This window comes from Ammospiza caudacuta, chromosome 3 (assembly GCF_027887145.1).
Source record: "Ammospiza caudacuta isolate bAmmCau1 chromosome 3, bAmmCau1.pri, whole genome shotgun sequence".
Taxonomy (NCBI): domain Eukaryota; kingdom Metazoa; phylum Chordata; class Aves; order Passeriformes; family Passerellidae; genus Ammospiza; species Ammospiza caudacuta.
This window is the reverse complement of record NC_080595.1, coordinates 42,487,866-42,501,742: the sequence shown is the minus strand read 5'-3', so window position 1 is coordinate 42,501,742 and position 13,877 is coordinate 42,487,866. Positions and strand designations below refer to the sequence as shown.

At 36.0% G+C, this 13,877-nt stretch overlaps 1 protein-coding gene across 1 annotated transcript in view; it reads left to right on the top strand.

Moving 5' to 3' along the window:
- PDE10A (phosphodiesterase 10A) overlaps positions 1 to 13,877 on the top strand; it is a 167,048-nt gene that overhangs the window by 64,509 nt on the left and 88,662 nt on the right. The window contains exon 2 of the mRNA XM_058802226.1: positions 7,518 to 7,646. Coding sequence (XP_058658209.1) covers positions 7,518 to 7,646 — 129 coding nt within the window. The remainder of the gene's footprint in view (positions 1 to 7,517; positions 7,647 to 13,877) is intronic.

Sequence of the window (13,877 nt, the reverse complement as noted above, 5' to 3'; positions counted from 1 at the left end):
TGGAACAGGCATGTAGTATCCATCAAAAGTTTCATCACAGTGGATCTTGTTTGTAGAATAAGTTAAGGTGCAGTTTATAAACAGGAGTGCACACTTGTATTGGTAAGTATATTATAAAGGATTTGCAGAACTTTATTCACAAAAGTTTATTTTAAGTAATAAATCAGCAGTAAAAGACTGGTAATAAAGGGAATGGGACAACTTTTAAGACAGAAAGGACTCAGTCAAAAAGGGAGCTACTCCAGGATTAGGTGTCAGGTGAGAGGAAGACATTACATCAGCCAGAAGATATTACTGGAGAAGACATAAATCAAGAACTTGGTCCAAACACCTGTTCTCAAGGGAAGAGTGAGGGCATTCTAACCTTACTTAATCATTAGACTTTAAGTAGTTTAATCTGAAACTATATATACTATTTTAAGATATTAATTATGTGCGTGTTCTGAGGGGCTTTGCATACTTCATAATGAGCTATTAATGTATTTTAGTATTTATTTTGTCTTTATTAAGATATGCATTACTCTTCAGGTGTATTTTGGGCAGGAGCAAGGTACCCTGGCTCTGTATGTTGCACAAGAGAAAGAAAAAAGCAGATAATTATACTGAGATGTTCCTTCTACACCTATGAATACATTTTAACCTACTTCAGTATAATGCTTTACTTATAATATGTTAATAATTATTTTTATCAGTAACCTTAAGATGATACATAGATACATAAATCTCTCCAGCAAATGCTTGAAATTATTTGATTACAATTTGCAAGTCCTAGAGCACGTCTGTAGTCCTTTAGTTAGCTTTTTGCAGAGTCTTAATTAAATTTCCAAATTTGGTTCCATCATGCACCTGGAAGCAGAATGAAGCTTTTTACAGACCCCTCAGAGTTACTCCAATGTGCTAATGAGAACTGGAGAAAAGCTCCTCTCAAACCAGGAAAGTAAGACAGAGTTTTAAAAAGCTCCATGCATTAACGAATGGATGATATTACAGCATAACAGCATACATACAGGATTATGCCATTCAGACAAGTTGAAGAGTATTTTGAAACCCCATGAAAAATGAATATTCAAACTGAGAATATGTTGACTCCATTAGACAGACATATAATTCCTATGGAAGGATTATAGGACTTTTAGCTCTAGCTAATGAAAACTGATTTCATCAGGAATTTTATATGTTTTTTTGCTTTTTATGTTAATACTGAAGCAGGGCTCAGAGCTGCTAGTACTCTGCAGTTCTTGAGTGTTAGATTTTGGGAGACATAAGCAGCTGAGTATCTACAGATGTCTAGGACTCAGGCTTGCAAGATGCTGATAATATCAGAAAAACCACCACGAAAGTTGGTGGAAACTCAAGGCCTGATGTCCAGGCCATAGCACCTGGCATGTTCAAGTGCATCCCTGGCTTTTTCATCAGGAATATGGGATTTGAATTTCAGGATACAGTATGTGGTGGTTGTTGATATTCTTTTTGTATGTGCACATTCCAGTTCTGTTTAGCTGAGCTGGTCTTTATTTTCTCTCTCTAAACTTCAGCAGTACTGCTGGCATTCTAGCTTACATGTCATGTGGCTACTGCTGTCATTTACATGCATACAGATCCTGCAGGTTTAGGCAGTTATTGGAGGCTCATGTAATTTAACATTCACCTTTGAATGAAGATTTGAAACAGTTAATAGTAAAATGTGTTATCTGTGAAACAAACATAAACCCTTTTAAAATACCTAAATCAGCAGTGAGGTGTTTTCAGGTATTGCATTATTGGTTTTCACTGGTGATATGCTGGGGCCATGTATTGGGCTGTTTTTAGCAATCTAGAAGAGATTTGGAGGAGGAGGGACAAAAAAGGTGACTGGAGCTGCTCACAGACATGCTTGTGAATTGATTTTTCGAGAAAAGAGCAATCAAAGAGGTTTGACCATTCTGATGGCTTCTTGTTAGTGATTATACTTTTTGCCAGACCAGTAATGTCAGGTTTCAGAGGGTTTGGGCACTTGGTCACTTTACATTCCTGTGTACTTAAATGGATTAAGATAAAAAGTCTGACTTGAAAAGGATATTTCAAAACTGACTGTGCCTGTGGTTTTGAATCCTGATGCTTTGAACAAAGAAGGGATTGATTTAATGGGATTAATGCTTAATCCAAATGAAGCAATGTACACACATGCCTTGAATGCTTTTGAGAATAACTACAAATATCACTTATAAAGTTCTGTAGAAAAATACAGAGAGGTGATCTTTGTGTAAGTAAGAGATGGGACAAGACTGCTTTAGATAAAGGAATACATGGGCAAAGCTGTGCTCAAATTAGGTCTTCTGGATGACTTTCACATATTTCAAGTCTTCTTTTTTCATACAAGTATGACATTCATTTTCAAATGCTGATTTTGTGGAAGTGTGGCGCTTTGCTCTTCATAATTTTGGTTTTTCAAATTAGGCATTTTTAGCTACTTGGAGATATGAAGACTTTGCCTATATTTACTGTGACTCTGCGTCCTCTCTAATTTCAGGGAAGAATTGCTTATTAAACCAAACTAGTTAATTATTGTATTTTTTTTTTTTGTTTGAATTACTTTGCTGCTGTTGTTGCTAACAGATGCAACATTGACAGTATTTATAGTTATTTCTTTTTGTGTTTATTGGTAAAAGCCTTCTTGATATACAAAATCTACCTGACTTCTTACTATGACCAGTGTACATCCTCACAATGTGTTTTCAAATTATTGTATCCTGTCTAAATGGGGAAAAGGGTTTGGAGGGAAGCAATGACTGCAGTCTGTCAGAGATTAGCTGCTCAAGGATAAAAGGCTGACCCTTGGTAAGAATTAGGCTGGCTCATCAGTTTTTACCCCTTCTTTTCTGACTCCCCTTGTACCCCCCAGACTGGGAAGCAGACAATTTAGGTGAAAATTAAAATTCTTGCCTAATCATGAGGTTTGATTAAGTTAGTGGTTTTAGAAAAAAGACCAAATATCGCAACACTAATGAAAAAATTGCAAGAATTGCTAATGACGTGTGTGACTCATGTTGCTAAATGGAGCAGATTTTTAAACATAGCTCTAGGCTTCAATTCTTTCAGCTCATTCACAGTCAGTTCTGCTTTATACTGAGCTCAGTGAAGCTATTCTCAGAGGAGAGTGCAGTGTGACATGGATTAAGAGTCAGAGAGCAGAGCCATTAATCGATTCAGTAGTACACAGGTTATCTAATATCTCAGAAATTTTAAAAATATTTTAGGCAGCATAAAAAGCTGAAAGCAAAAATATGACTGAAAGCAAAAATATGATTTTTACTTTATAATTTTTTTTTTGTCTAAAGAAAGGCTGTTGAATTCTGGCTCAAAGGCAAGGAATAATTACTGATAATTGATGTTTGAAGGTTTTTTGTTTTATTTTTAAACCCAGTTCTGCTATATGTGAGTTAGTAAATGGTGGAAAGGAGCATTCTTATGTACTAGAATTGGATTTCTGTCTAGAATGGTTCTTGGCATTGCATTTTCCAAGCCAGCTAGTGATGTCCTGGGCAGGTCTCAAATGTTGCTCTGTAGTAGGGTCAGGTCAGGGATGGTTCCCAGCAGGCAGTCAACCTCAGCTGAGGCAATTTCCCCTCAGCTTCATTGCTGGAGATCAAGAAAGCTTAATAGTAAGAATGAAGGAGTTATAAACCACAGAAGCAGATGGTATGGCCAAAGAGAGCATTTTAAATTGAGGTCTACACAATGTAGCTGGGTGTGGTGGTCGGGAAGTGAGTGCTGGGCTGCCCCAAGTGGTGGGCAGCTGTAGCTTGGGTTTGTTCGGAGGGGAATGAAAAGAGGAAGAGCTCATCTGATATGTGTGTGTCCTTCATTTTTAAATCACAAATTCAGAACAAATAGTTAATGTGTGCATAAAACACAACAACAGGAAGTTGTGTCAGATAGCAGCACTGAAATGTGAGTTGATAATTTTAAAATAAGAATACAAGAGAGAAAGCTGATTTGGTGTGTTTTTAATTAAATAGGAGATATGCATGGAGGGCAAACTCCACTGCATAAACAGAATGAATGGACATCCAAATCAAATGCCAGATTCCTCCTTTAATTCCCAGAGCAATTAGTCCAGTCTTTCTGTGCTTTCTGGCCTGCTGATGGCCAGAGTTCAGCCCTCCTGAGTGATGGCTCCTTTTGGAGACTGTCACAGCTCTGTCAGGGGACAGATGGATTCCAGATACAAGAGGTGATGCTTTCTGAGGATGCATGAAATGAAGTGAGGGGAGTTTTTGTTTGGGCTGCTAGGGAGGAAATGTATAGACCAACACAGTTAAGAATGTGGGCCCTGCTGCCTTTTCCTTCGCTAGGCACTGTTGATGTATACGCTTGATGCTCCACACAAGAAATGGTGAACAAGAATGAGAGAAGTCCTTGCATTACTGGAAGTCATGGGAAGTAGCAGTGAGGGGAGAAGTAGTAGAGGAGAAATATTTCTAATGTGAGTGAATGTAGAAAAGTTTGCTGCCCCAAATATTTAGGACCAATACATTAGTAACAGAAAAATTAATAACCAGCATTGGCTTGTGTTATGTTTTTTTGTTATTCTGTAAATGGCACCTGACTGGCATGATAAACTTTAGTTTCCTGAGTGTGGGTGTGTTATTGTCCTTTTTATGTAAATGTAATAATCATTGCCTCTAAATATTCAAATAGGGGTGGTTTTTTTTACATTTTTTCAGAATTAAGGGATTGCAATGCTTCAATAGAGAGGTCAAATAGAGAGGTCAATAATAATTAACAAAAATACATGTACTAGAAGTTTTCAGGAGCATGTGAATGTTCAAGAGGGTGAGTGTGTGCATGTTGTTATGCAATAACTTTATTCTAATGTGCACCTTACAATCAAGAAGGCTTTCCATATGCCATAAAATAATTGCTTCTGCATAGCTGTAAAATGCTCTTACATTCAGGCATCTTTACAACACTTTTTAGCCTTAATGCACATAAAACACAAACCATTAAAATTTCGTTGAAAAGACTTGTATTTATACATTTTGTGAAGTTACAGTGTGTTATTGTTCGTTTTGGTTGTGAGTTTGTGTGTATGTTTGCAGGGTGTGTTTTTTGATGCAGCAAGCTAACAATTGGGAGCTGACCAATAAGTTTGCCTTAATCTATGTAGAAAATAGGTTTAAGTCACTGCTTTTTAACTCTGCAAACATAGTTGTAAATCTTGTTCTTCCTGCTCCCATCTACAAATCCCACATTGAGAAAGAACATGTGCGCAGATACCTTTAGTGAAATAAAGATGGGTAATTTAAAGACTGTTTAGGAATTCTTATGTCAGCTCCATCAATTACTTTTCTGTATAAGGTTAAAGCAGAGTTTTTAGCTTTAGGTTGCTGAAGTTGCCTAATATCTGGATATTAAACTTGAGACCTGTAAACTGAAGTCTTATTTCAAATTAACATTTTATTGAATTCTGATGTGTCTTTTACAAAGCCCACAACATATAAAGGTTTGGATCAAGAAAAAAATGGTTATTTTCACTGAAGAAACAAATCGATCCTTACAGAATTCCAGTTGCTATTTTTACAATCTTTTCAGGTCATAGTTTTTTACTAGAAGCAAAAAAGTGTTTCTATCCAGTCTAAAGACAACTTGAAACTAGCAGACATTTTATGACAAGTCTGTTTTGATCATTTTTCATGTAGAACTTAAAGGGCAGATAAATTTTGATGACATTTTGATGGCTAAATCTTTAAAATGTGGTACTCTAATTTTCTCACTATGGAATTAGAAATACTTTTTTAAGGGTCTACATTTTTCTCATTTGAACAAATTAAAGAATTATATTAATGAGTTTGATTTTTTTTAGAACATGAGGCAATCCCTGAACTAGCTTTAAAATTATCTTGTTTATTTCACACTTGTACTTCTTTATAGCTGCATTATGATCTAACTCTACAAGCTTTCACCTAAGGTTAAACAATCAACATAGTAGGGTTTTGCTTGTTTTCACCCCACTTGCTGATTATCTACTTGTCTTACTGATTTATGATAGACCTTTTCTTCTTCACTAAAAAAATTCAGGATGCTCGATAAGCTGTGATTCAAGTGATTCATGTATGGGGAATTGCCTTAAGTAGCAATGATGTTCTTTGAGGTTATGCTATCCAGCAGGAGTTGCACCTCTGAGTTAAAAGGAAGGGTAGTTTAAAGCAGTTTTGAGCTGTTGGGGGCTGATGTGGGTGAGGGATGTGGTGCAGCTGGTGTGAGGAAAGTGGTGTAGGTGGTTGATGCTCTGCAGATGAGAGCTCTTGATTTGTCTTCTGGTATTGCTTCCTGAAGACTTTCACAGTAAACATTTGTAAGAGATCTTAAATATTCCATTACTGATCAACATGCAAATTGCACTGCACCTCTGTTCATCACGTTCTGATACTGTGCAAAGCACAAAATAGGAGAATTGATCTCATTTTGTACCTCTCTGAAAGAGGTCAGTGTTGCTCAGGGGGAGTTTCTTTTCTGCTGAAGCCTGGCTGTTTTCTGTGGAGAATTTACTATTATATTTAAATATGCAAAACACAAGAGAAGATGGCATATTTAGAGTCATTACAGTGGTTGCTGCTCCTCTTCCCCTCATATTTCATTAGAGTCATTACAGTTGTTGTTACTTCTCTTCCCCTCATATCTCATTAATGCTTTTGCCCAGGAGTGCCTGTTCCCTCCATGGTAGCCTGGAGCCAAGTCCCCCAGGACAGGCTCTTCCTATTGCTTCCCCCATAGGACAGCCCCAGCACTGCTGGGTTCACCTGTCTGTGGCCAATCATAGTGTATAATCAGATTATAATTTTGTGAGTTTGAAAATTTATTTATGAATGTAAGGGATCTGAGATTCTGAATATTTCTTCTTTTTCTGAAATGTTTACTTGAGTTTTCTTTCTGTTGCAGATATTATAAATACATTTTATCTGCAATTATTTTCATTTTGATAACTAAGTTATTAAAGCAATGGAAGCGTGCCTGTGAAAACAGTTTGTAGATCTAAAGTAACTTAAGTAATTCTAGTATTTGAAAATTGCATATGATTTTGGTGTTCCATAATAGTTTGTGTTGATTTTGCTGCCATTTGCAGTGAGAACACTGAATTTGGTGCTCTGTGAGACATCCCAGCTCACCTTCTTCTATCTCCTTCTAACCAGTTTCTTTATCAATATATCATCCTGCATAGCTTGGAAATATTTTTTGAGTCATAACCATAGTCATGAATTCCTACCTGGCTGTTTCTCCTGGGTAATGTTTCTGGGTATGCCTTCAGGGGACTTTTTGAACACAGTATCTTGTATGGCTACACTTTGCTTCTACTATTTTCTACAATGCAGCTCATTTTTTTGACAGAATATTGCTCTCTCTGTTCTATTTAAATAGTCATATATTCAATCAGTGTGTTAAATAAAGGGATATTGATTCTTGCTGGTCTCCAGGTATTTTCTTCATATGAGGGAGTTCACACCAATAATGTAATCTATTAATGTTCTCTCTTTCAGGCTTAACAGATGAAAAAGTGAAGGCGTATCTTTCTCTTCACCCCCAGGTACTGGATGAGTTTGTGTCAGAAAGTGTAAGTGCAGAAACTGTGGAAAAATGGCTAAAAAGGAAAAATAACAGACAAGAAGGTAAGTGCTTTTTATTTGTGATTAATATTTAGCTTTGAGCAGCTCATGTGAACAGCTTATTTTCAGATTTAAAAAGGAAATCTGGTTTTGGTATGACTTGAATATTATAATTTTTGTGTTTAGGTTCTGCTATTTTTGGAGGCAAAATAGGCTAACAATTTTTTAAATATTTTTGAGCCTTTTGGTATTTTTATTTTGAAATATGGTGGTATTATTTGAATTGCAAATACTGTCTATCAACCTGTAGTGTCTATTTTGAAAACATTGCTTGGTTTTCTTGGATCCAAAATTGGTAAGACTTGAATTAAAGTTATCCAGTATGCCTCAGTAAATTACTGGATATACCATCTCAAAAGTTCCTACTTGCAACATGTAATTAAGTCAAGTTTAGATAAGAATGTTGACATAGATGTTATAACTCAGTGTGTTAAATTCTGGAGGTATTTCTGTTTGTGTTGCTTTAGGTAAAATACCTTGCTAAATTGACCCAGAAAACTTTGTTTTGAGCCAGCTTGTGTTGACAATGATCATAAATTTTGTAATGATCTTAAATTGGTTATTGGTGAGATTTTCTGCAAACATAAGATCCATGCAATTCTAACAATGAATTGTAACGTACCAGGTAAAATGCAAAGGAGGAAATTACCAAGAAGGTTAGGGAAGAAACACTGGTTTTGCTCAGTGGCTGACTTCTAAGGTGTTTAGAGGTTTAAGTTCTAATGATAATTCTTATTTTAAATAGAGGGGCTGTTGTTACTTCCAAGAAGATAGTGTTTTCTGCAGAATTATAAAAAGATAAAAAGGTGGTGGACAAGGAATGGAAAAGGCTATATTGAGCCAGATTTTTGGTGGTAATGACTATCATCCTAAGGTGGGAATAATTTTTTGTTGGCTTAAAGAGCTTACCTATCAGCAGAATAGAAGTGTATAGCAATAGATTGTTTGCTACTTTCCTGGTAGTTTGCGAACTGCAGAACCGCAGGAGGCCTTTTGTTATAATCTATAACAACAATCAGAAATCAGTGTTATGAATCAGGGGAATAGGTTGTGACAATGCTTTTTGTAAAAAGATGATGAAAAATACTTTCATGTTACCAGAAATTTATACTTCTTGTTTTTATGAACACTAGCACATTTAAAAATAAAAATTTTATCTAAGGTGCTTGAAATCATTATTAGAAATCACTCCGTGTTTGAAACACATTTCATAGTGTAGGTTAAGGATCTTTATGCTAAAACCAAATAAATGCGTCGGAGAATTTTTAGCTTCAAGAATCATATTTTTTAAGTGGAATTTATTACCAGTTGCTCAAAGTTTCCAATTTTGGGGGAGAAGGCTATAAATAAAAGATAAATTTTTGTGGAAGTCCTCATGAAACTTTTTGTAGCAACTGCTAAAGTAAAGTGACTGCTGATAATTATCTTAATGAAGTTTTAATGTGAACAGGTACTACAGTGGGATTTGTCTGGTTTTTTTGTATACTTTAAAAATTCTATATTATGGCTAATTTTTCCCAAACTTGTATTCAAAGTGTCAAGCAATAGTTATGCTACCATTAGCATTTAGCTTCATTCTGTTATCATTCTACATGTCTTTCTGCCTTCCCTGCTACTTCCCTTTTGCTGACAGCAATCTTTAAGGCGGCCATAGTTATTACACTAAAGGCAGTCATGCAGATGGGTCTTCTTTAGTGCTGGATTTTAGGTAAAAATAAGCACAAAAAGATTTAAAACTATACTTGCCAAGTAAAGCAGATTAATTTGAGTGCATTTTGTTTATAGAATGTAATGGATACTAATGAATCTTGTCTGTGTATTTCTTGTAGAAAGATAAAGCCTATAGTCATATAAAATATTTCTGGTAACAACATATCCTAATCTTTCAGAAAGCAATATTTCAGGAAAGAAATTTGCTAGATCATTTGCTCATTTCATGCTATGTATGTGCAAATTCTACGGCCTGAGTTATGGTGGCATTGAGAAACAAGGGGGAGAGGATGGAACTGATCCTTTTGGTGTCAGCACAGATCTGTGGTGACTTGAAGTGACTGTGTAGCCGAAGTCACTTTACATTAGTAGGGGTATAATTTTCCCTCTATCCCTTTTGCTTCAGTCTAGTCTACTTTACAAATGCTCACATCATGTAATGTGATACAGCCGGAAAAGTGAGCTTTGTTTTTATGAGGAAGTTGCCAGGCAGGCAAAAGGCTGTTTGAGGTCTCTGGCTTAGTGTCTGTACTCTTACACGTTGGTGACGCAGAACAGTCATTAACCTATATGCAGAAATTGTGTCCTGCCTGATTTACAGACATCCAGCTGTGTGTACTCCTCAGCCAGAAGTCAATGGGCCTGCAGCCAGGGTAGTTTATCTGAATTTCATTAGCATGAACTGAAATGTCTGATTTAGACTTAAATGAGCCAAAATTTATCTGTGACTGAGATTCACTGAATTAATTGCTGTAAATGGTTTGGGGTTTTTTTAAACTTAAATTATTAAAAAGGAAGGAAATCATTAAATATTGCAGTGTTTAAGGTATAAATATATCCCAAAATCTAATGAGTTGAGTTCTCAGTGTGTTAGTTCTTGTATAGGTTGAAATTGATAGATTGAAATCTGGTCATGACAGGTTGATTGTGATGGTAATCTATCTGGAATTACAAGACATTTTTTGCTTTAACTTGTTCATTCCTTTTCCTGGTATATTGGAGAAAAACTTCAAAGGTAGCATTGGAAAGGAATGCTGCTTATGCTGATATTTGGGTATTCACTGCAATTTTTTGAACTCTGACTATTTTCTACTGATAAATTACATGTTCAGAACAAACCCAGGCCTTGTATTATTGCACACAGAATTTCCAAACAACTCTATTTGTAATATACAAACACTTCAGTTTTAAATTTTTGCTATCCAGATCATGGCAGAGTAATCAGCCAGAAGGAGGTCTCTTCTTTTTCAGATGCCTAGATATAGGACTCACAGAACTCATGAGATTTCTTCCATTGTCCTCTTTCATACCATTCAAGCAAAAGTGGCAGGTGATTGTAGCCAGAACCATAATATTAGGAAAGCTTTAAACTCTGCTGCTGGATAGATCCTCATCTCCCAACAAATTTATCAGAAAAATATTTATAAATTCCAACCATAATTATATTATTTGAAACTTCACTTCCACAACAAGAAGAGGCTAAGCACATTGATTACAAGCCAGATGTGCATGTGCATCTTTTACACTGTTGATACTGAATGTTGTAGATGTCTTTCCTAATCTTTTTAATTACCTCTTATATTAAGAAGAAAGGACTGTACTGACACAGAATTTCTACATGGAAAGCTGCCTATATCACTTAAGAAACTCGTCACTTCCCATGGCCCTCATGTTCATCACAGTACATGACCACGTGCTTAATTACTGCTGAATCTGGAAACATTAACAGCTGTGTACATTATTTTTTTCCAGCCAAATTTGCCAAAAAATGTAAAGCTATGTATAGTGGGAACTTAAGGTGCCTTGTCATTGTTAATACAAGTGTAGTTCAGTAATTAATAAATAAAATTTTAAAAAATAGTGGAAAGTAGTACATTCAGTACACAATATGACCCTGATTATACCCAAAACTTATCATCTTTTAAGTGCAATTGACTTACTGCATTTCCAGGAATCTTGATATTTCATAATTGACCTGTTAAAAAAAAAAAAGATGAAGTAATTAGAAATTAGTTGCTTCATATAAGTATGGCATTGCTGTAATGTTTGAACTACACTAATCTGCATCATTGACACATAATAAAGTTTCACATAAATAATAAAAGTACAAAAAGTTATTTCTGTTGCTGCATTTTCAGGTTTTTAGATATCAGCATGGTGAGTTTAAATTTGGCTACAGTCGTGTAAGAGATGAAGTAGTGAGTTTTTGAGAGGTGTTGATGTGTGACTCTATTTAGGGAGCAAGTCTGTACTGAGGTTTTTATTGTTAAGGAATACCAAAGTACATCTTTCTGCATTAGATCATAGTTACTCCAATTCCATTGTTTGCTCTTTGAATTATGTTATATATTCCTGCTTTTAAAAGGTAGTGTATAGAGGCATGTTACTTGCAATTCGCCTAAGGTTATTAAATAGGTGAAAGGATGGCTTACATGCCTTTCCATAAGCAGGGATAGTCTATATAAAAAGATACATGTAAGGAGGATATGTGTCAGTATGTGTATGCTAAAGAGATGTCAGCTTGCTGCCAGAATTACAAAGAAAAAAATGAAGCCTATTCTTGGTTTGTCGTTTTCTGAGGACTGTGCACTGACTGAGCAGAGGTACCTGTTCTGCCGTGCAGGGTAGGAGCTGTAGGGGAAGCATACCCGGAATCTGGAGACTCTCACTGCTGTGATGCTCCACAGCTTGTTGCAATTCTGACTTCTCCCCAGCCTAGACCAGAGGAACTGATATGGCAACATGTTAACAACCTCCTTGATTTATAATTAGGGTGTCTTAATATTTCCTTGATGCTGCAGACATGCTGTTTTATTCTGATGTATCCCTGCTGTGCTTATGTTTGTGACATCTAAGCAGGGCGTCTTGCTACCAAACCCTACTATTTGCATATTTTGATGCCTTTCTTGGATTTTATTTTTTAATTTTCCTCAGAATAAGACAGAAAGGTTGTATTTTCCAATTCCAACTGGAAGAATTGCTTGCTGTGTTCTTGCTCTTCATTCAGTGTTTGTCAATGGCCAATTTGATGCAAAATGTTGGTCTAGGTGGTCTTGTTGGTCTGAACCAAGGTAACTTATGATACTGACAGGTGCTACTTTCCTGGGATAATATCCAGACTGACAAAATTTGTCTCAATTGTCAATGTTTTTATCAGAAAAATTGCAATAATGTCTGGGGGCTGTGGGGGGGGATAGAATGTAAGAAAACAAAGATAGTGCAGAAGGTAATCTCACCCCTGAAGAGTTGCAGCTACACTAATTATCAAAGATTAGGAACCGGCCTGCCCTTAACAGACCACAGCTGTGTCCAAAAAGGATGGGTGTTATGAAAGAGTGGGTTAGCTGGATGAGGGGAGAGCTGGAGTTTGTTGGCTGTGGTGTGAAGGAGGAATCAGTGCTGCCCATGAGAAATCACTGAGAAGGTATGGGAGCTTTGCAATAAGATGACAGCAGGGAACTTTACTATGTCGAACCTCTTTCTCTGTGTATTTCGCACAGTCCTCACTTCCATGGAGATAAAACTCACTGGTAGACTTTTGTATGGCATCATTTGCAGGTTACCATTTCTCATGTGTCTAGAAAGTTTATGTTAGTATCAGTATTTCAGAGGTAGACAGGTGAAGGAACTTCCCAGTTCTGTGGTGGAGCTCTACATAGGAATGCCATTTTAGTCCAGATAATGAAAATGGAATACATGTGTCAGGCATACAGAAGAAGCAGGTATCATGGGAGACTGTTGTATTGTGCCATTGCTTTTAGAAATGGTTTTATTGCTGCATCATTTTCTGAAAGACTCAGTATAATTGTCTGAGGTGAAATGGTATGTTTCCTGTGTGACCAGTTCAATTTTTAAAATTTTTTTCTCTTAATCAATTAGAAGAAAATCAGCTTAAAAGTTCATCATAAAATCAGCTTATAAGTTATCATTTCAGCTGTGAAAATATTGAGAAGGAGTTAATGAAAAAGTTGTCCCTGTTATGTTGTTAGTCTGTTTTTTTTTGACAGAAAATGTTAAAGGATATTTAGGTAAGAAAGAATAGGATTTTTTAAAAGTATTGATAGTACAGAATTACTAAGCAGTGGCCTCTTGGTAGGTAATACTGAGGTCTTGAGTGATGATGAAGTCTTTTGTTCAACAATACAAAAAATTGCATGGTACATTTTTTTCTTTTAATTTGCTGAACAGTGTGAGAGTTTATTGTCTGGTTGTTTTGGGGTTTTTTTGAGTGGGTCAGGTGAAGGAGGTGATTTTTTTGTTTTTCTAGACTTCTGCATATTTAGAATTGTTTAGATGGTCAGAGATTTGCAGAGGGTAATCCTTTAATGACGATATGTTTGGTCTTAGGAAGTAGACGTCACTGCTTGGTCTGAGTTCCCTCTTGAACTAATTATGTTAATCACATTATATCTAGAGCAATTATTCTCGACATGTACTTATACTAATGTTTGTTGTGTCTTTAGTAAGCTTGTATTAGGAGTGTTTATGTTTTTTCTGTCTGTTTAAAACCACTGTTTCTTCTTA